The 22,006-nt window shown below is 40.9% G+C and overlaps 1 protein-coding gene across 3 annotated transcripts in view; it reads left to right on the top strand.

Annotated features, from left to right (window-relative positions):
- The window catches only part of SERTAD2 (SERTA domain containing 2), a 130,844-nt gene extending 110,040 nt beyond the window's left edge, over positions 1 to 20,804 (top strand). For all 3 annotated transcript variants that reach the window (XM_042453472.1, XM_042453461.1, XM_042453451.1), the window contains exon 2: positions 13,214 to 20,804. In XM_042453472.1, coding sequence (XP_042309406.1) covers positions 13,218 to 14,177 — 960 coding nt within the window. In that variant the 5' untranslated portion in view covers positions 13,214 to 13,217 and the 3' untranslated portion in view covers positions 14,178 to 20,804. The remainder of the gene's footprint in view (positions 1 to 13,213) is intronic.
- Positions 20,805 to 22,006: the final 1,202 nt, after the last annotated feature.

Here is a 22,006-nt window from a genome sequence, read left to right as displayed (position 1 = left end):
GCTTCCTGCAGAACTTTAGGAAGCTGCAGCAGTCACAGGCCAACTTAGACTCTGGCTTTTCCTGTTTTGCTTTGTCTTTTTTAGCTCAGTAATTTTGGTTGGGGAGAGAAAGAGAGAGGGATCTTGCCTGATGCAGTTGGGGTTTCAATAGTTTTGTGGTTTTAAACTTGCAGAGGAGAAGGTAATGTGGGAAGAGTTGGAGCTCATCTTCCCCCTTCCTCTCCCCCTCCTCTGCCTCCCCCAATGGCCCAGCCTTGCAGTGCAACGTCTGATCATTAATAAACAGCAAGCACTCGCTTTGCCCTCTGGGCCTCAAATAGTACAGTGTGCAACAAGGGAGTGCAGGCGAGGCACGAGGATGGAAACAGTAGTATCGGATTACAGTTTCAAAATATCACTGGAGCACGTTAGCTGGCTTACGCTGTTGACTTGCCGTATAATTGTGTTGCTTATTTATTAGGAAAGGCTTCCCCCCCCCTTTTCCCCAATTAACATGGATGTTACCTAAGACCTTGGAACTCCTGAGTTGTCTTTTTATAGAAATTGCTGTGAAGTATGGGCATTATGTCAGTAATGCCTTTATTACTCAACTACTGAGCTAACCTTTGTATGCAGTAAAGTTAATCTGAATCAAATTTCTCTTAAAATCACTAGGTTGAAACAATGATGGTAAATGTCCAGTGTATTTTATTGAGTGATTGAATATCCTGCCTTTCTCCTAAGATGAGATTCAAGGTGGCTAGATGGAATTCTAATTTAGGTGAATAGTCTCACTTTTACTTTATTTATACCTTCACTTATATCTGGGCTTTACCCCATCACTGAATTTGGAATCAGTCGAGTGGAATGCATGCAATTTAAATATTTTATTTGGAAACACTTCACCATGAACCAGTTAGTATGGAGGAAGAATTGGACCCGGGACGTTGTCAGAATTCCAGCCTTGCCATTGCAAGAGTTCTCCCAAAACACATGCCAAATTGGCAATGATAAACCTTTGGTGTATTTTTAGATGAATTAACATTAATATGTTGGTGTGAATTGGTGGTCTCATCTCTTCAAATGACATAGGCAATTTCAAGCAAACAGGAACTGTTTTGGCACATAACATTTATGGTGCATGTTATTTTTAAAAAATGAGAATTTTGGTCAAAGCGCCTAATCACTAAAGCTCGTCCCATTTACAGACTGTTAGGGGATCTCCAGTGGAAGGAGAAGAATGCAGTTTTGCTGAGCTCTCTTATCCCATAACCACTCCCCATTTCAAAGAATCCCTCAGTCATCTGGAGCAGACTCTCAGGGAACTATGAGAGAGAAGGGGGTATTGGTGAAGATTCCTCTCCTTCCTCACTGGCAGGATTGCCCTTGCGTGAACTCAGACACCAGGTCCTTGACTATTCCTGAATTTTATTTAATTTATTTGCATGAGTAAATGACTGAGTGTAACCTTTAGCTACAATAAGGACTATACTTGCTGCCCAGTCCACAAACAGTTCTGAAAAATGTCATGCCTGCACTGAATTTATGCCTACTGATAGTGTCCTTTCAGGGTTAGAAGCTTGTTCTATGTATTTGTGGCCCTCCTAACTTCAGTTTGATTAACCTGTGCTTTCACCTATTATTTACGCTGAAGCTAATGGTGAAAGTAGGTTTGTCTTAAATGCAAAACGGCAGATCTCTGCAATGTGTGCTTTTTGGCAGCACTGACATCTTTGCAGTGAGGACCAGTGAACACTAAACAAGCCTTTGTTCTCTGGCTGCCTAGTTATTTCCCAGAACTGAAAAGGAGCCAATTTTGATGTCATTCCAGAAAAAAAATTCTTGATAAATAATGCAGCTTCACTGCTGAGAAAAAGCAAAGCATAGAATGTAGAATATGTTTATAATATTGGAGGAAGAATACCAGATATTGGAGAAATCCTGATTTGTATTACATTACACATGTGCTGGTGAGTGGATTAGCTTTGATTTTGTCTTTCATTTCAGTTTGCCTTTCTCTGTACCCAGCTTGAACATGACATATTACCTGTTACAGCATGTGTAACGTACAAGCTCTATACATCTCATGTTCACATTATTTGACCATATTCTCTTTTACAAAGCAGCTGGTGTTGTGAGATCTGCAGGGGAGGCCCTTCTCTCTATTCCACCACACTCACAGGTATATCTGGTAGTAACATGGGAGAGAGCTTACTCAGTGGCTGCCCCCAGGCTCTGGAACTCCCTTCCTAGAGAGGTTACACTGGCACCCTCTCTACTTTCTTTCTGTAAACAGGTGAAGACTTTTCTATTTCAACACCTGTAAGGACCTATTATTTAGGTCAGACAGCCCTTGTATAATGTACTGTTCCCTCTTCTGTTGTTGATTTTTTAATGGTTCATGTTTTTAACTGGTTTTATTTTTTTATAGCTTAATCACTTTTTAACTTTTGTATTTTGTAAATTTATTTTTTTTTCTAATCTGTTTTATGCTGCCTTAAATCCCAAACATAACGTGGAATATTGATGTTGTTGCTAATGATGATGTATGGAGGCCCAATGATGAAAATTGCACATAGCTCCTGTAGTACCAGAATTGGCATCCCAACACATGCATACAGTCTGTATGTTGGGATGAACAACTTCATGGCATTGGGGCAGCCTTTGTTGGCCCTTAATCTCCCCTCCCTTCCCCTGCCACCACAGAAGTTTCTGCAGAAGTTCAATGGCAGCTGCAGCAGCTCTAAAATGCAGGAGACTATCAAGCCCTCTGACATGGCAGAACAGATGGTCTCCAAGGCCACTAAAGGAAGTGACAGAAGATCCCAAAGTAGGGGGGGGAAATGGGGAGACCAACACATTTTCTCATAACAGAGGACAGGAACACCAAAATGGGGTTAAGGACTCTATATTGCTCCCTCCTTTCTCTTGCCAAATATCGTCACACTTTACAACATGAAAACACACAACAGTGAACAAAATGATTGCCAACCATTTAGATTCAGGCTCAGCTCTACATGGTTTGTAGATGGCATACACATGAAAACAAAAAGGAACTTATATCTAGTTCTTCAAGGAGATTGAGTAGACACCATGTAAACCTACTTGAATAATACTGTATTCTGAAAATAGGCCAACTCCATCAAGGCCATTAAAACCACCCCATCAAGGCTATTAAAACCACCACCAGATGATGGGCCATTGTAACATAAAAACAAGTACTTGAGAAAACAAATGTTCCTTCAAATACTGTATCCCTAAGCTGTGATGGATTTTACAGTACTTTGGATTTGAACTTTGAAATTGTCATGGATCTAGTCCAGTTTTGGTGTACCACCATAATATCCTTGTAACAACATGTTGTTAGTCTAGCAACTCTGTGTTGCACTAACAGCAATTTCTGAACCATCTTCAAAGATAGCCTCTTCCACTACATTGCACTAAAGTAGACCACCTGAATATTATGCAGACGTATGTAACTAAGGTAAGACTATCATTGTCTAGGTTAGGGATGCAGTTGGTACAAGCAGCCTGAGCCAGTAAAAGGTATTCTGTATGAATACCCAGGGGGGAGAAAGAAAGGGCAAATTAATGAATCATGGAGCATCTACATATTACATTCTTCTTCCTTTACTGATGTACAACTCTGTCTAAACCAGAAATATTTCTTTTTCATACTACATTCCAACAGCACTTCCATCTTATTTGGGGAAAGCTTGAAGTTGTTGGTCCTTATCATTCATTCTGTTACTGAGATCATTCATTCTGTAACTATCTTAACACAGCTTCTGCCTCACCTGAATTAAATTTATTTATTTATTTATTTAAATGTAAGAGAGAAGTCGAATTGGGGATCATCCATATCTTGATACTTGTCTACACATCACCAGATGACTTTGCTGAACAAATTCTGTAGATTGGAGGCATATAAGCTTGAACCCTTTTTGCACTGTTAAAAGCTCCTTCCTTTTTTACTAGCGGTTTCTTACAGTTTACAATTGCCTTTGCTGCTGCTCGCAGTGAAAAAAGATTATCTTTATAGAGTGATTTGAGGTGGCATTGGAGAGTCATTTTTTCATCCTCTCAGGAATGTTTATACAGATCACTATCCACTCCCTCCCAGAAAGGAAACAGGTTTGATGAGATGTGCACGAGCCCATGGGGGCCCTCAATGCTTGAGCCAGCATCACCGGTGATACGCAGGGCCAAAAAGGTTGTGTACCTCTGTAGGAGATATTGGGTAATATGGGGGGAGGGGGAGGGAGGACAGGCCAAAACCTTGTGGGGTCCTTTGATCCCCAGCACCATGTCCTGGAATCAAGGAGGTAATGAACCTATTTCCAGTTAGACAGCCCATCCAGAGGAATACCGTGGCCAATTGTATCAAGTCACTGGTAATTCCATAAGAATCAATAGGGTTGTGTGTTCCCCTGTCTTCTAATATAAGTCATCTCTCAAGCAGATTGATGGTAAATACTAGACCTGAATTTCACTAATGTATCATACGTCAAGGAACACTGATTGTGTATTTCATGACACATATGAGTGTATGTGTGCATTGCCCATGCTTTGGGTCACTTTGGAGGTATGGTGTTTAAATGCTGCATGTGTCCTAGGAGGCCAGAAGCCGTGCCAAAGCCACGCTCCAGTCCTAAGGACTAGAATGCAGCTTTGGTGCAGCTTCTGGCCCCTTAAGATGTGTGTGTCATTTAAACAGCATACCTCCAAAGTGATCCAAAGCAGCTTTATTTTGGCCTGTCTGTTCAGGCCCATAGATATATACAGAGAAAATGTTTCATTGCATAAATGTCTGGAGGTGGCTCTGTGTGTGTGTGTGTGTGTGTGTGTGTGCGCGCGCGCGCGCGCGCGCTTCATCCTTCATGGGCAATGGTCCCTGGCAAAAAATCGGTTGGTGACTCACTTCTTTGTCATTTCAGGATTAGTAATCATGTACCCTAGGATAATCAACAAGAAAGCATATAATTGAACAGATTTTCATAGGGGAGGAGGAACTTGCCCACTGTTTTAAGACTGATCTGTTCATAGTTACACAATGTATATTTGAAAATGCAGCCTCATTTGTGCGGCCTTCAGAAGGGAAAGCAAAAGTAAGGGAGTAAGACTAGTCAAAAGGTCCATACTGCCAAGCCATCTATAAAGCTCTCTCTAGGATGACACAAAATGGGGGAGGGTGGTTTTCATCTAATTGGAAATGTTTGAATGCAAAAGTGGAGGTGTTCAGAGTTGGGAGTATTGTGGAAGATGGGCAACTTGTGAATGAAACATTGACACAATGTCTCATGTAGAAATCCTAAGACAACTGCAACACATTCATGGGCCTGTTACAGACAGCCAAAATAAAGCTGCTTCGAGTCACAGTGGAGGTATGGTGTTTCAATGATGCATACGTCCTAAGAGTCCAGAAGCCACACCAAAGCCACACTCCAGTCCTTAGGGCTGGAGCATGGCTTTGGTGCGACTTCTGGACTCTTAGGATGCATGCGTCATTGAAACACCATACCTCCACTGTGACTCGAAGCAGCTTTATTTTGGCTGTCTGTAACAGGCCATAGACTCCTTTGTAATAGCAGCTCCAGTTCCTGAAGAAGCTTATTTATGGGGGAGGGTTTGCTTTGGTAGCACAAGCTGCACAGTTTGTGAGCATAATGCATACATGAAAGACATTTTTCACAGTGAATATAGAAAGATGGTTAAAGTCTGTTTTAATTTTCTTGGACTAAGCAGGGATGTATAACAGTTGCTTTTCTTTAATTTCTAGACTCTGGCCCTCTAATAGCTATGTCTGCATGGAAGATCATGTGTCTACTTGTTCAGATAAGAGTTAATCTTACTGTTTCAGCTCACCCACCCTTCCCCCTGTTCTCTAGCTATCTGGCAGTCTTGGGGTACTGAAGCTAAGCATTTATTTTCTGCTCCTTGAAGCTATCAAACCCCCAGGTCTCTGAATGAACTACTCTTGAGCCTGTTAGTGGTGTGGAGAAGGCATGTGGGTTTGCACCCTTCAAATCAGAGATTGCTGGAGAGAAAGGGAGCAAAGCAGGATCATGGATTGTGTTGTCAGTCTCTGATAAGTCCAGCCTTTGTTTTTAATCAGGAGCAAAATAGAAAGACCCAAAATATTTTACTTGAATTAGTTGGTTGTCATGAGGGTCATTTTATTTAGATTATCACATGATATGAAATACTTCCTGTAGCAGTGATGGTCACACTTTTTACCCTGGGAACCCCACTTTACATCTACATGTGAATGTTGCCTCCCTCCCCCACCCCCATGTTTTTTCTGAATAAAAATATTTTATTAGGTGTGTGCATTTTCATTAGCACTTTCTGTATATTCATATTTTAAAATTTTATAAGCAATTAACATGGTTAAAATTAGAACAGTTTAATTTAAGTACATTTAAGTAATTTAACTCAATACATGTATAAATTTTACACTTAAAACAGTTTGGGAAGAGGAGAGATCAGGGGCTCCAGGTCTTGTTGCATACAGCCCCGGGGGCCTGGCCTACCATTTGAGAACCACTGAGAGGACATTTGGGGACACTGTGGGAAAATGTGAACCTTTAGGGCCACATTAAACCCACTGGCCATACTTCCCACCCACTCCCAGTAGACATGGTAATGTCAGTGTAATGTATGTGTGATGGTAATTTTACAAAGTACAGTACTATACCTTTTTACCTGGGAATAATTCCCAATAATCTCAGTGGAATGGATTTATGATGAAGCAGTGTTTATGCTGGGATATTGACAATTAATTGGAGATGAGTACTCTGCCAAGTGAGATTGGGACTTTATCAAGAAATATTTCCCATCTCATACTAAGGAAGTTCTCTAGAGGATGTGCCAATTTGAAGGGAGACTTGAGTTCTGGTTTTGTATTTTTCATGAAGCAATTGCTTGTTTCCAAGGAGTTTTTACATATTGTGTTACAACATCAGACCATTTTACAAAGAACTGTGTCCCATCAACCCTGTATTGTGGTCTCCCAACTGTTTCATGCCTCCAGAAGGTGGGGGCCTGAGACCTTTTTGTCCTGTGTTTGCCTTAGCGGACCAAAATTGAGTGGGCCTGATTTGGATTTTATGGTAACTTGTTATAATTTATGCTTTGTGTAAGATAAATAAGAATTATTTGATTTCTCCTGAAAAGTAAGGCTGTGAGTTTTGTGAATTCCCTCCTCCCCATAACTTCCCCAAAGGTATTGTACAGTGAGCCCTCAGTATCTACTGGGGTTCAGGTCAAGAAATCCCTGTGGATACCAAAATCCGTGAATGCTCAATATACAGTGGTGTAGTAAACAGGTGTGTCTTATATAAAATTCTGAATAGCAAGATTTGCTTTTTGGATGTTTTTCCATCCTGAATATTTTTGAGCTGTGGTCAGTAGAAGCCATGGATGCAGAACCCGTGGTTATGGAAGGCCACCTGCAACTTGTGCTACACATGATACCAATCAGGAAACAGCTACAGCCAGATACTGCTTCCAGATCTTGTGTTCAGCACAAGGTGCCTTCTCCCTCCTTGGGATTTTCTCTCCTCTTCTTTCTGAATTAACTTGTACCAAAAAAAAATTGCTGCTCAGGAATTGCTAGAGCTGAGACCATCTTTCTAAAGAATGTGCAGAATTACATCTGAGAAACAGAATATTCTTAAAGCATGTGGTACTTTTAAAGATACTCTGAGACGGTGTAATCACAGTGTACTGTGGAAGTGTCTTCTGGTTAGACTAGGCTATATGGAAATTTAATGTCGAAGATACATCATCTTAATGTTTTCTTGGGACAAGGCCACGTATCATGGGGAGTATTGTCACACAGTCTTGGGGGAAGTAGTACATTAAGGAATCATAGAATCATATAATTGAAAAAGACCTCCAGGGCCACCTAGTCCAACCCTCAGCCATGCAGGAATACGCAATCAAAGCACCCCTGACAGATGGCCATCCATCCTCTGTTTAAAACCCTCCAAAGAAGGAAACTCCACCACACTCCAAGGCAGCATATTCTACTGTTGAATAGCTCTTACTGTCAAAAAATTCTTCCTAATGTTGAGGTGAAATCTCTTTTCCTGTAGTTTGAATCCGTTGCTCTGGGTCCTGTTTTCTGGAGTTGTAGAAAACAAGCTTGCTCCATCCTTAATATGACATTCTTTCAAATACTTAACCATGGCTATCTTGTCATCTCTTAACCTTCTCTTTCTTCTTTTTTTCTTTCTTGGAACAAACTGAGTCTTCACAAATGGTTTATGAGATTGTCTCCCACCCTAAGAAGATAGCTCTGGGGTAGGAGAGAAGGCTGGAGGAGTGAGCTGGCATAAAATAGTTTTCTCTTCTCTGGGAGATAAACACAGGACAGTAAGAGAGTGCGCTCTGTATCAGAGTGAAATCTAAAGAAAGGAACAAGGCTGGGGAAATCAGTTGAAATGTAAAATAGGATAGCAGCAAAGGGCATGCACAGCAGTGATGTGTAAATGGGATTTTTAAACTGCCATTGTGTCCTTTCACACAAAGTTCACACAGCTTGGGGGGAGGATTTTTTGTCTGGAAGGCAAGCCTTTGCCTTATGCTTACCTGTCATCCATACCCATTTCACTCTGGCTTCAGATCTGGCTTTTGGAACTGAAACAGTTCTGGTTACTCCGGCTGACAATCTGTGCAGGGAACTAGACAGGAGGAAATATGTCCCAGCTGGGTCTGTTGCACCTTTTACTGAACTGACTCATGAGGTTGAATTTGGGAAGGACCATTTAATGGTGTTTCCAGAAAGTGGTTTTAGAGAACACCTGCTCCAAACTTTAGCTATAGATACATATTGTTCCACAGAGATCAATTCTGTCTGCTGTGCTATTCAGCATGGAACCACCACAAGAACAAAACCAGGGATTTTACATGGCAATGTGCATAATATGGAAATAACACCAGTTACGCTCTTGAGATTCTAGATCAGTACTTATCATGACTTGATTGTAGGCTCAGAAATTGAGAAATGGGTGCAGACAATATAAGCATGCAGTCAGCCCTCTGTATCCACGGATTCTTTATCCATGGAGTCAAGCATCCACAGCTTGAAACTATTTAAAAAATTACAAAGAAACCTTGATTTTGCCATTTTATATAAGGGACACCATTTCACTATGCCATTGTATTTAATGGGACCTGAACATCCATGGATTTTGGTATCCATGGGGGGGTCCTGGAACCAAACCCCAGTGGATACTGAGGGCCCACTGTATTCCTGGACAGGAGAAATCTGGAACAGGAATTCAACCTGTTGGGTGGGTTGATTCTTCCCTTGGAAGAACTGACTTTACAGTATACATATGCTCCTGGGTGCTCAGTTAACAGGTATAGTCACTAGTGCCCTTGCCCACCTTAATCTGGCACACCGACAGCATCCATCTCTGACAAACTAAACCACAGCCAGTGCAATATCTGCCTCTGTTACACCTCAGTTTATTATTGTAATGTGTTCTGTGTGTGGCTATCTTTGAAAAATCTTTGAATGTTTCAATTGGTGCAGAATATTGTTGTGAGATGTACCAAAATGGAATCTAATTCAGTGCATGAAGGTTAGCTTGGAACAGAGCTTTATTGTTGGTCTTCATCCAGAAGATCTAGCATTCTGCTTCTTCTGATTTCTTATCAAAAGCTTTTATTTTTACAAAGTAGGCACTTTGTTCTTTACAACCCGCCCCCCTCCCTGATGGCTTGGTCTTACTCTATTGAGAAGGAGATGAACAAAGAGAGAAGAGACACTCCAAACCTACAACCAGCAGTGACATCCATTTCCAGAAATGTTAAAGAAACCACTGAATGGGAAATATTCAATACTAATGAGATCTCTGAGCTTGAGTGCCATCTCTGCATCAGGCTCTTCCTCCTCCCTCTTATTAATAAATATTCCTGTTCTAAATTATATGAGGGTGTGTGCAGAGGAGGGAATGCTTTGTGCGTGCTTGTCTTTTCTGCTTTGGAGTAAGTCCAAAAAGAACGTTTGCAGCTGTATTTCCAAGGACAGTGTACCTTAATCACTGAGGTCTTGGGTAGTTTTTAAAAAGCTTTACAGCCTAAATGATCTTGCCACTACAGTTTGAATAGTCAGAGCTTTAGAGAAATTTCTGCATGTACAGTATGAGGTATAAAGTGGCATTTGAGATACAGAAGAAAGTCAATGTTATGCTAGTTGACTGGACACCCATTGGGAAGTCTGTTGTAGTCCTCTTTGTTAAGAATATGTGTCTTTAGTAGGGGCCCCTATATTCCAGACCATGGCTTTTGATTCAGGCTTCACCCAAGTGTTAACAGTACAGATGAGTGAGTTCTCAGTTCTCATTTTGGAATGCAGTCAGTATTCTTAAAATTGGAGCTGAGATCATGGTATCACACACACATACACAGCCACAGATACAGAAAAACAGGAGTCACCCTGTGGCCACTTTACTTGCAGTGCCTGCATATTTGTAAACAATTAATTGTAAGCTCTGGTAATGCAGTGAGGCTTAGCGTTAACAACTCTTGGTGTGCCCTTGTTTTCCAACCAGCTGCATAATCCAGTTCACTACTTTCCCCTTCAGTTGCAGGTGTCACATTGCTATATTGTTTTAAGAGACTACAGAAGCTTCCATTCTGCTAAATCCTCCCCACAGGGTTTGTGTATTCAGAAGAATATAAGGAACCGAGAATCCAGAAGCAATTCAGTTCCTAATTCTGAAACCTGTGCATCTAGATTGTACACTGAGATTCAGTTAAGCACCTGTACATGCTTAATTTATGTTCATTTTTGTCATTTGTTCAAAGGGGTAATTTTGGCACTTCTCCCATACCCTAGAGAAGCATGGTTGTTGCTCAAAAAGGATCGTGGAACCATGATACATGCGTTAAGCAAAAGTAAAGGCTGCACCTGTGCTAGATAAAGAAGTGCCACCCCATGATTATCAGATTGCTATCAGTCTGGAATCCCAGACTGGCCTAGCAGAAACCCGCTTCAGCATTCTTTCTGTAATCTTTGAGAGCTAGAAACGTATTTTTCTTTAAATTAACACCCACTGGTAACTGGCAGAAGGAATGGGTTAACACTGCTGTTGTTGTTGTGTGCCTTCCGGTCATTTCTGACTTATGGCAACCCTAAGGCCATGGAGTTCTCAATGCAAGATTTGTTCAGAGTGAAGGCTTTCATGGCCGGCATCCATGGTTTTTTGTGAGTTTTTCGGGCTATGTGGCCATGTTCTAGAAGATTTTCTTCCTGACATTTCGCCAGCATCTGTGGCTGGCATCTTGAGATGCCCTGAGGAGACTGAGAGAGTGTGACTTGCCCAAGGTTATCCAGTGGGCTTCATGGTTGAGCTGTGAATTGAACCCTGGTCTCCAGAGTCACAATCCATCACTCAAACCACTATCCCATGCTGGCTGTCATGGGTTAACTAGAGAACTTTAAAAGTTTTCTTGCATTTGCACTTTTATCTGATCATAAGATTTGGCCATCATAATAAAGAGACTTCCTGCTCCTATTTCCTCTTTTGTGACATTAAATAAAACCACAGTGTCAGAGATATATCATGTATTTGTGTTTGAAAATGGAGGCTTTATTCTCCTTTGCACAGTTCTACTGCACAGTTGCCTCCTACTTATTAAGGTCATGGGAGCCTTTCCTTCCCTGATCAACCTGTGACTGATCCATCTGTATTAAAAACTGATGTTTGTATAATAAAGGTATGGTGACATGGGGCTTACCATTTGGCTGGTTGATATTTCAGGGCATATTCCTGGTGGTCCTCTGATGGAGGCAAATGTTAAAGAGCCATAGAAAGCTAGTTTTCTCACTATCTGGACTAAGGTAGTGCTGCTTAAAGTGCTGATTCCTGAATCATTTTCTGGTAGTCTGCAGAGAGTTTCCAGGAAAGAAAGAAACATTTATAGCCAATGGGCACAAATATGGTATCATTCCCTAGCACACTGGAAAAAATATTTTTGCTGCTTCCCACATTTGATACCCTGAGAATCACTATTCTAAAGAACTGGGAAATGTGTCGTGTGCATGTAGATATACAGTGGTACTCCGGGATACGAAATCACCGCCTTACGAAATTTCCGGGTTACGAAAAAAATCCATTAGAAAAAACTGTTTCGGGTTACGTTTTTTTTTTTCGGGTTACGAAAAAAATTTTTGGTGCTTTTCGGCGCTTTTTCACACGGAATCGCGGCTTCCAGCGCTAGCGCCTATGGCAATTTCGGCTTGCGAAAGATTTCGGGTTACGAAGGGCTCCGCGGAACGGATTACTTTCTTAACCCGGGGTACCACTGTATTATATATGTGCGTTCCAGACAATCCTTCATATCAGGATCCAGGACTGGTAATATTAGAATTCTGGTGGAATCCTCACTTCATGTTTTCCAAAGCTATTCCTCAATTTCTTATTCATGAATTATTGTGATGTCTTTGGATCAAAACATGGACACTCCAGTCAGCTATCTCGAGATTAAAACCTTCTAAAACTTGTGCCTTCAAGTCATTTCCAATTTATAGCAACCCAAAGGCAAACCTATCATGAGGTTTTCTTAGGAAGATTTGTTCAGAGGAGGTTTGCCATTGCCTTCCCCTGAGGCTGAGAGCATGATCCCGGAAGGGAGAGGCGAGATATAAATAAATATTTTTTTATTATTTTATTATGTGAATACCCCGCCCATAAAGAAAATGGGGACAAATCTAAGATTTGATTGGCTACTAAGATGAAACATAGCATGATAGGTGTACATGCTCTGGTTCCCAGAAGCCACTGCACTCTGGATATAGAAGGCGACTGTGCCTCTTGTTCTCCTTGCCCAGCTCCCCTGACATGGGAAGAACAGAATCTGTCCTATCTATCAAGTTGCAAAATAACCATGATCTTCAGTATGCATTATTCTATATGGCAGTTTGTCTTGTGCAGAACCTGTGAGATAAATAGCAAATGCATGTCATTGATACTTAACATAACGGATTGATACAGCTTTGATACAGATTGCTGACCCCAAATTTGCAAGATGGAAGAGAATTTTCCTTACACTAAATGAAATTCCAAACACATCACATATTCGCCCTTCTAGTAAAAAGATTGATTTATCTACTGAGCTATTCCACATAGTTTCTAGACAGTTCTGTTTGGAAGAGATAGGGGGAGAGACAGAGAGTAAATCTAAATAGCTGTAATTTTCTCCTCTCTTTTGCTTTCAGATATATGTTGGGGAAAGGAGGAAAGCGGAAGTTTGATGAGCATGAAGATGGGCTGGAAGGCAAAGTGGTGTCTCCGACTGATGGTCCATCTAAGGTGTCTTACACCTTACAGCGCCAGACTATCTTCAACATTTCCCTTATGAAACTTTATAACCACAGGCCATTAACAGAGCCAAGCCTGCAAAAGACAGTTTTAATTAACAACATGTTGAGGCGAATTCAGGAGGAACTCAAACAGGAAGGCAGCTTGAGGCCTGTGTTCATTACCCCTTCACAGCCTACAGATCCTCTGGGAGACAACTTCCGAGAGGTTCAGCCTGCCTTTAGCCATCTGGCCTCTCCGCCAGTCCACCCTATTGACTCAGCAAGCACTACACCACTGGACTCTTGCCTCACCCCTGCCTCTCTGCTTGAGGATGACACTTTTTGCACTTCCCAGACTATCCCCCAAGATGGTCCTACGAAACTACCACCTCCAACTGTCCCACCAGTAAAGGACAGTTTCTCCTCGGCCTTGGACGAAATTGAGGAGCTCTGTCCAACACCTACCTCCGCTGAGGCAGTAGTAGCTGCAGTGACTGCAGAAACGACAGCGTCAGATAACTCTAAGGAGAACGTCAGTGAATCCAGCATTCAGAAGTCTGAGGGAGTACAAGAGAGCAGAATAAATGAACCTAAACTGATGGATTCTTTACCTGGTAATTTTGAGGTCACAACATCTACAGGTTTTCTTACAGACTTGACCTTGGATGATATTCTCTTTGCTGACATTGATACTTCTATGTATGATTTTGATCCTTGCACATCTTCTACTGGGGCTGCCTCAAAAATGGCTCCTGTCTCCGCAGATGACCTCCTAAAGACTCTGGCTCCTTACAGTACCCAGCCAGTAACCCCCAATCAGCCTTTCAAAATGGACCTTACAGAACTGGATCATATAATGGAGGTGCTTGTTGGGTCTTAAAAATATAGCAACTTCTTGAAATGTACCAGTATAAACACTTGGTAGTATTTTCACAACCACCCCCCTCCTTACAGATCTGTCCAGACATACACACACATACACATGCATGCATCTTTGCTTGTCTTTTTTTTTTTAAGGATTACACTAGTTTTTGCTTCAAGCAGAGTTGGAGTGCCTTCATCCATGTATGACCACTTTAAATATTTTTTGAAAGTGGTTCCTCAAGGGAGACATGAAATCCTGATATAGGAGAAAATGCATATTGTAAACAATATTGATATGTTTGACAGGAAAAAAAAAGAATTGTAAAAGCTAAGCACAAGGATTACGTTGGGGAAAAGCTGTAAATTGCATGTGCATATTTGTCTATTTTTTCTATAAGTTTTATTGCAAGAGGTTAAAATATTATTTAGATAATCGCAGTACCTTTTTGGCATTTTAGCCCTCTCTAGATTGACTTAGCAATTCAGCCTTTTTAGAGGTGTTAATTATTCCTCTTTAAATGTTGCATTTACATGGCTCTTTAGAAACTGCTACCCAAATTTATTTTATATTTTTGTACAGATTCTGCAATTTATGATATTGAGGGGTCTTTTCTTAAAAAAAGAAAAAAGAAAACAAAATGCTGTTTATACTCACACACACACAAAAAGGAAATAGCTATTTTGGTAGGATTTGCTCACCCAGTTCCTGCATACACCTTCTGATGTACAAGAACTGCTTGTAGTTTTATACAGACTAGTGTTTTATATGCATATAATGGTGCAAAGCGAAGTTTGGATCAAACCAGTCTGCAGTTGGCCTCCCCAATCGAGACTTACACACTTGAAGGAAAAGGCCAAGGGCTCTTCCCCTTACAAGTTTCACAGATATTTACTCCCTGCTGCATACTACTGTGATTAACAAAAACCTTAGAGCCATGTATATTCCAACACTGATGTCAAACAGTTGGCAGGAAATAGCTGTGAAACTTCATGATGATTAAACACCCTCCTTCTTTCTCCTATCCCACAATTATCAAGACTTTTTTTCTGAAACCAAGCATTTAAAAATACAACAACCTGAAAAACAGATTTCAGCCACAGTGCAGCACAAAGTTAAGTGCCCCTGAGCATATGCTGGCTTGGCTCCTAACTTTTTGCTTCCTCCATGGAAGGAGAGTTGCAGTCATGGAAAGACCTTTTATTTTTGAATGCAACTGTCCTTCCCCATCAATAGTCGGGGGGGGGAAGTTAGAATTCAGCCTGGAGAAATCAGTGGCCTTAAGCATACTTAACTCTTCACTGGGATGCTGCCATTGTATTTGCATCTTGTTTGAGAATGTCATGATATAGCAAACTGTAATCTGATTTAAATGTCAACATAACTACAATATGGCTGTAGCAGTTAATTTTTGTTTTGTGTTTTGTTTTTTTTAAATCCCATTTCCTTTTAGACTGTGTATTAGCTACCCTTACTTAAGAGTATGTTGCATCGAAGTCAGTGGAGCTTCCTTCCAAGGAAATGTGTTGAGGTCTAGGGGAAATCTGCCCCCCTTCCCTTATGGTATAATGCAAGTATACCGTGTTCTTTTGATTTAGTCTTACAATTACCCTTGCCCTTTTCTTGGAACATTGTTGTTATTGTTATTATTACTATTCACTGTGTTGACAAGTGCTGAAAAAAGGCAACTTCAGTATTATTGCAGTGAAATCATCTCGTAGTAGCACTGGATGGACTCATTCAAATATCCATTGCTGTCAGAACTGGAGCTGGTCACATTATGAACACTTGGTATTTTCTCTAGGGTTGGTTTCCTGACTCAAGTGTGTTACCTGCTTTACACTTTACAAGGCCTGTTTTACAATGTATAGACAACTGCAACTCTCTATGCATGTTTCCTTCCCACTGAAGTCTTCTCATTGCTGCACCCGTTGCCAATTTTTTTCCCTCTGTATTCATTGTGATGTACATTTATTTTTTTAAAAAAACTTGCAATGTTATCATGCCTGTTGCTAAAACTGCTATGGCATATGAATTTTAAATGGTACTTAATTGAGTGCAGGTTACAAACTATATTGTTGATATGCATATGGCTTCTTTAGGAATAACTTTTATATTTATTTAAGAAATTTTAAATTATGTTTTATGTAATTTGGCAATATTCAGTCAGTTCTGCTCACTTCTTGTCATGGATAAAAAGATTGGGTCTTGTCTGCCTCTAGCAAGGCAGCTGTATAAAACTGGCACTTTAGAACAGGCCATATCTATTTATTTAAATACATTTAATGTATTAAGTGTAAGGCATATACAACTCCTTATTCCTATATAAACCTAAATGACAATTAGAGAATTGCTTGTCTAAATTAAACGCATCAATGAAATTCTCATCAATTTTTAGTATCCTGAAAAGTCCGCATAGCAGCACACTTGCAAAATAACTTTTTGAAGTTCTTCTTATTAAAGAAAAATTTTGTCCATTTACCATGTTGAAGAAGAATGTGGCAGGGAAAACACAGAGTTTTTCATCACAAGGCGTAGCAACTTATATAGATTGTAAGCTGCTCTGCACAGAGACCTGTTCTGTTGTTACTCTGGAAAGAACCAAGAATGCAGCTGGTGCTATACCAATCATAATTATTAAACAGCCTGTCACATAAAAACTTTGCAGTTATGCAGTTCTGCCTTGCCTTCTCCAAAAATACCTGTTTTGATAACATGCAACACAGTGATATAAAGGCGGGTTACATACCACCGAGAAGCGGCGCTCTCCCACCTCTGCCGCTTGCAGCGTCTGGGAGCTGCAGCTGCCACACTGTGCGTCTCCCGGACGCTCTGAGGAAGGAGCGCAGAAATCGCGCTCCTTCTGGGGCCAGAGAAAAGGCACACCATGCGCCGTGGCGCGGCCTCAATACATCACAACCGCACTGCCTCGTGTGGAGGCGGTGCGGTTGTGACGTAATCATGGCGGCGGGCATATGGACGGGCCGCCGCCATTTTGTGCGCGCAAAGCGCGTACTAGGGTTAGGGGGTGCGGAAGCACTGCCCCTTCCAAACCCTAGTACACGCTCGTCGCGTACTTTCTGGCGGTCTGTAACCCGCCTCATAGAAGTAAAAACAGCTAGTTTACAAGCCTCTTCTGCAAAATCAAAATTACAAAGCCTCTTCTGCAAAATGGCACTGATACTGTTGGACAAAGTTTGGGTGCTGATACTACAGGATACCTACCTACCATGCTAAGTAACATCAGGATGTTACACAGGCACAGCTCAGCAACGTCCCAAACATGTCTTTGCTGATGCAGTCTTTAGGGTCAAACTAAAGTCCACGCAATTATAAGAATTGTTTGGTTGTTGTTTTTAAAGCAGTTTAAGCAAACACCATACTTTTATCATCATTAGAAACTGATTTTACACTTAACTGAGAAACAACTGCCCTCTTCTTTGGACTTGCAAATTGAGCATTTAAATAAGAACCATATGCTGGGCAAGTGTTCAGATGAGCACCATTTTAGAGCAAAGCAGCCAGTTTGTTTTTCAGATGCTAACCTAACTGTGTGCAGTAAATCAATTAGGAACATTGCAGTTGCAGTCAGTCAGCTTAGTTCATTATTTGGGAGCAAGCTGGAAATAACTGTGGCAAGCAGTGCAACTATTTGATAAAATTATATACCAGAATTAAAGTTTCTCCTCGCCCTCCTATCCCAAAACATATGAATGTTGTGGAAATGTTGTTGACACTCATGTGCAATGAAGTGATGAGAAGAGAGCAGAATTAAAATGAGCTTTTTTGAATTTGAAGTGATTATTTTCCATTTTGTTTTTCATAAGTTATTTATTCCTTTTTATTTTTCTTTTGTACATATATTTATTTTATTGTGAAGCTAACAACATCTGGATTGTAACATGTACAGAATGTATGGTAGGAATGTATTCTCTTGTAGGAATGTAAATCCTTTCAAGAGGGGTGTGAAAGATTTGGAGATATTAACTAGGTTCTGTTCAGGATACATGCCGTTTGCAAGATCACTCCCCCTTACATGTCCACCTTTCTCTTCTATGAGTAGATCTGGTTGAATAAGACTTATGCAAAAAAAAAAAAAAGGTTTATAAACTTAGTTGTAAAAACAAAGCCGTTTTGTATTGTTGGTTACTTTTAAAAGGGCCAGATCCTACTTCACTCAACAAAGTATAGCCTTTATTTTAATGACAGTCGGTCACATCACCTTCACCCTTCTTCAGTGCAATCCTGTTTAATTAGAAATAAGTCCCATTGAATTCACTGAGACTTACTTCTAGATAAGTGGTTATAGGATGGCAGCTTTAGAGACCTAAAGCAATCTGTTCTCATTAACTGGTAGCTTGAATTTGGGGGTGTGTTTAGTTTTTCTCTTCATTCTCCCAGGGATTCATACAAGCAGATTGGGGTGCCATAAAAAACAAGACACAGCAGGACCATGCAAAACAGTCTGGCTTCCTGATCTGCAGGGCACTGTAGGGCAAGCAAGTAAGTTTCATGCTCACTTTTAATCTGCACAGTTAGTCTTTGTAACAAAACAATCTCATGTGACAGCTGAGGAAAAACTACGTATACAAATCTGGAGTCATTGAGATTAGGAGGCTGCATGCACCTTTGCTGGATTTACACCTCTGGGATAGTTTTGTTTCCATTTCTCAATTTAATCTCAAACTGTCACTATTTATGCTTAAATAGGAGTGAAATTGAAAGAGGGGATTTTACCCAATTTATGTTCACTTCGCACATAAGAGCAAGCAAGCTGGTGTGCCTTCACCTCCTGTCCCCATTTTATTTTGAGCGACAAGGCACGATAACACTTGCCTCAAAAATACATGTTCAGAAGTATTTTTTTAAAAGAAGGCTTTCTAAAAAGTGCTGTGTGTAACATCACTACAGGTAGTGCTTTGGATGGATCATTCTCAAATCCAGCCTGGCAAGTTTAGATTGCCTTGTGACAGCAGTGGCCTGCTCTTGCCACAATGCTGCGCAATGCAGAAGCCAAAATGGGGAAGGGAAGAAGCATGGGGGCTGTCCCTTGTGTGGATGGTACAACAAACCTGCTTGGATCTGTGCAGTTTGCAGAGATCAGCTATCCTGGACTGGTGAAACGGGAAAGAAAAGTCCAAACGAGTGAGAAATAATATTGAACACAAGCCATTTCAGCAAGCAAACAATCTCTAAGTTGCCACCTTGCCCCCTATTTCAAAGGAATTTGCTCATATAAGTTCTCAGTTTCTTGGTGCAAATATAGAGAATGGGACAAAATTTTCAGAGGTTTTCAAAAGCATGTTTCAAGAGAGGATAAAGCAGCATTGATGAACATAACCATTCTTTAGAAAGGTATTTGTTAGTGACTTCAAATAAAGCCAGTCTTTTCCACCTTTTAAGAGTAGGTAATAAGAAAGGAGATGAGACAAATTGATGATAATTTGTGTATGTACGCTACAGAAGCTGGTTTAACTAAGGCATGTGGACACGCATGCATACATACACATATTTCATAGAAAAATAGTTCTATTAGGGAAGCAGTTCTCAGGGCCCTCGCCACAGTACAATTTTCAGGGTTCTTTAGTGGAAGCCATGACAGCTATACATGTACAATATCAATACCCATTTGTAGGGTAGGGCTGGCTCCTGAGCCATAGAACCAACAGTGCCCTCGGAGTTACACCTAAACTCCTTCTTGGAGAACGTAACTGTACTGGACGTGGGAGGTGAGAACCTGCCTGGCATTAGCTGAGCAGATGCATTCTTCCACTGTATACTCGAGTATACGCTGTATACCTGAGTGGTGGGCACAAATATGGCTTGCCAAGGACTTTGTGTGGTTGGTGCCATGCAGGAGGGAAACTCCATCACTGAAGGTTTGTACCACAGGCTGCCTTTATGGGCTCCGGTCGCTTATGTCTACACAACAAGACACAACATGAACACTACTCAAGTTACCAGTTTGAGAATAAATTGTACTGTGTAATTTTTCCTGCTGTCTTATAGAACCTGATGTGAATTGAAAGTTTACAATATTTTTAAAAAAATTAAAAGCAAATATAAATCCACTCCCCTGAGAAATGGGGTCATTGGCTGTAGGATGTAATGATCTCTCTAAAACAACAACAACAACAGAAGCCAACAGGATCTTGCTTTGATTAACATTTCAATGCTTATAATATTATGGCTGAACTTTTATTTTGGAAATTTTAGCTCATTTTTATAGCCTTTTTGTTTTCAATGTTATTCGAAAAAATAATCCTAATGTGAATTTTGGATTTTTATTTTTTAAAAAATAACTCTTGTAGATGCTTAACGGTGTAATCCATACTCGATTCTCTAAAGGCAGAGACTCTGGAGGGGTGGGAAAGAGTGAAGGTGTAAATAGTCTGACATGTTTGGTGCATAGTTTTAAAACAGAAAAAGAAGGCTGTATTTTCTCCCATCCCACCCTTTTCCCTTCCCCCAACCACAGACCTTAGAGCTGTGCCTTTTCTATGCAATATTACAGACATATACATCTGAAACCAGATTACTGTATTCACTTGTAGGTATGGGCTGTAATCAAAAAATACAGTTGGGCAAATTACATGGAAATGAGCAGTCTTACTTTTGTAGTTTTATATTATACAATAAACAGTTTAAAAAGAAAAAAAAGCTGTCCCTGGTTCAGTTTTTAAGTAGTATTTTCCATGAGGTGGGGCTCAAAGACAAACCAAATGAGGATAGCATACACTGCATACAACAAAGTGGGATGGGAGGGTAAGAGATGGTTGGGAGGGGGAGTTTGAACTAGCCACGAATACACTAAGGCATCTTCTCTGCAAACTGGGACGGGGAAGTGAGCAGCTGCTCCAGTATCCAAAGATAGAACACATGCAATATATCCATGGTTGCTGAAGAGACAAGAGGGTGGGAGAAGGATCCTGCCTGCTACAAGTATTACCCTAATTGCTGCCTCCATGCATTCATTCTTATGGTTTTATATGCAGAGCCTACAGAGGAAAACTGAAGCCAGTCATATGAACATGATCGTACAGTGCACAAGGAAATGTTGATATGTAAGTAGTCAAAAGAATGGTCATTGAGCAAGTCTGGGCCAGCAGGCACCATCTTGAGCTTTGTCCATGCTACAGCATTATAGCACTTTGATACTCCTTCAACTGGTGTGACTCCATCCAGGGGCATCTTGTGTAGGTTACTGAGAGACTTCGAATTATTCTTCATGGTCTCCGTGACTCATACAAATAGGTTTTCATGCATCTGCACAGTGCATCTTCAAGAGCATTACATAAGCATTTTGGTGGTAGCCCTGCCCACCTCCAGTCTTCCCACTGAAACTGCCAGTTCCTTTTCATCCACTGCTTCAGCATCATCAATAGGAACTTTGTTCTGCCTTCAGTCTCGTCACAGCCTTCTTTGGCTGATTTAGCCCAGGGGTTACTGGACTCTTCAAATATGAGTTGCCTAGTGTTGGTGGTTGAAGCTGTGCTTGCCCTCTTTCAAGATGTCTTTTAAAGAATATGTTTGTTGTGGTGCTAAAATTTTGGGATGAGATGGTCACACAAAGTGTCTTGGTTGTCTGGGTGAAGTTTACATGGTTTGGCCCACTATACTGCTTTTATACCTCAGGTGAGATGAAGCAGGGAGTTGGGCTTGAAGACACTCTATGAACAGGCCCTCAGGCCGCAAGTGCCATCTTGGCCATCTGCTTTGATTGGTATGGAAGCCACAGAAAGACCATCGAAGTCCACTTTGGTTCTGATTGCCATTTCCTCCACTTTTTGTGGAGCCAAAGGTTTGTTGTTGGAATCCTTCTTGACTCCAAAGGCTGCATAGGCTAG

This window comes from Sceloporus undulatus, chromosome 1 (assembly GCF_019175285.1).
Source record: "Sceloporus undulatus isolate JIND9_A2432 ecotype Alabama chromosome 1, SceUnd_v1.1, whole genome shotgun sequence".
In the NCBI taxonomy this organism is placed as follows: Eukaryota; Metazoa; Chordata; class Lepidosauria; order Squamata; family Phrynosomatidae; genus Sceloporus; species Sceloporus undulatus.
Note: the sequence above shows the minus strand (reverse complement) of the source record. Positions and strands in the feature narration are given on the sequence as shown.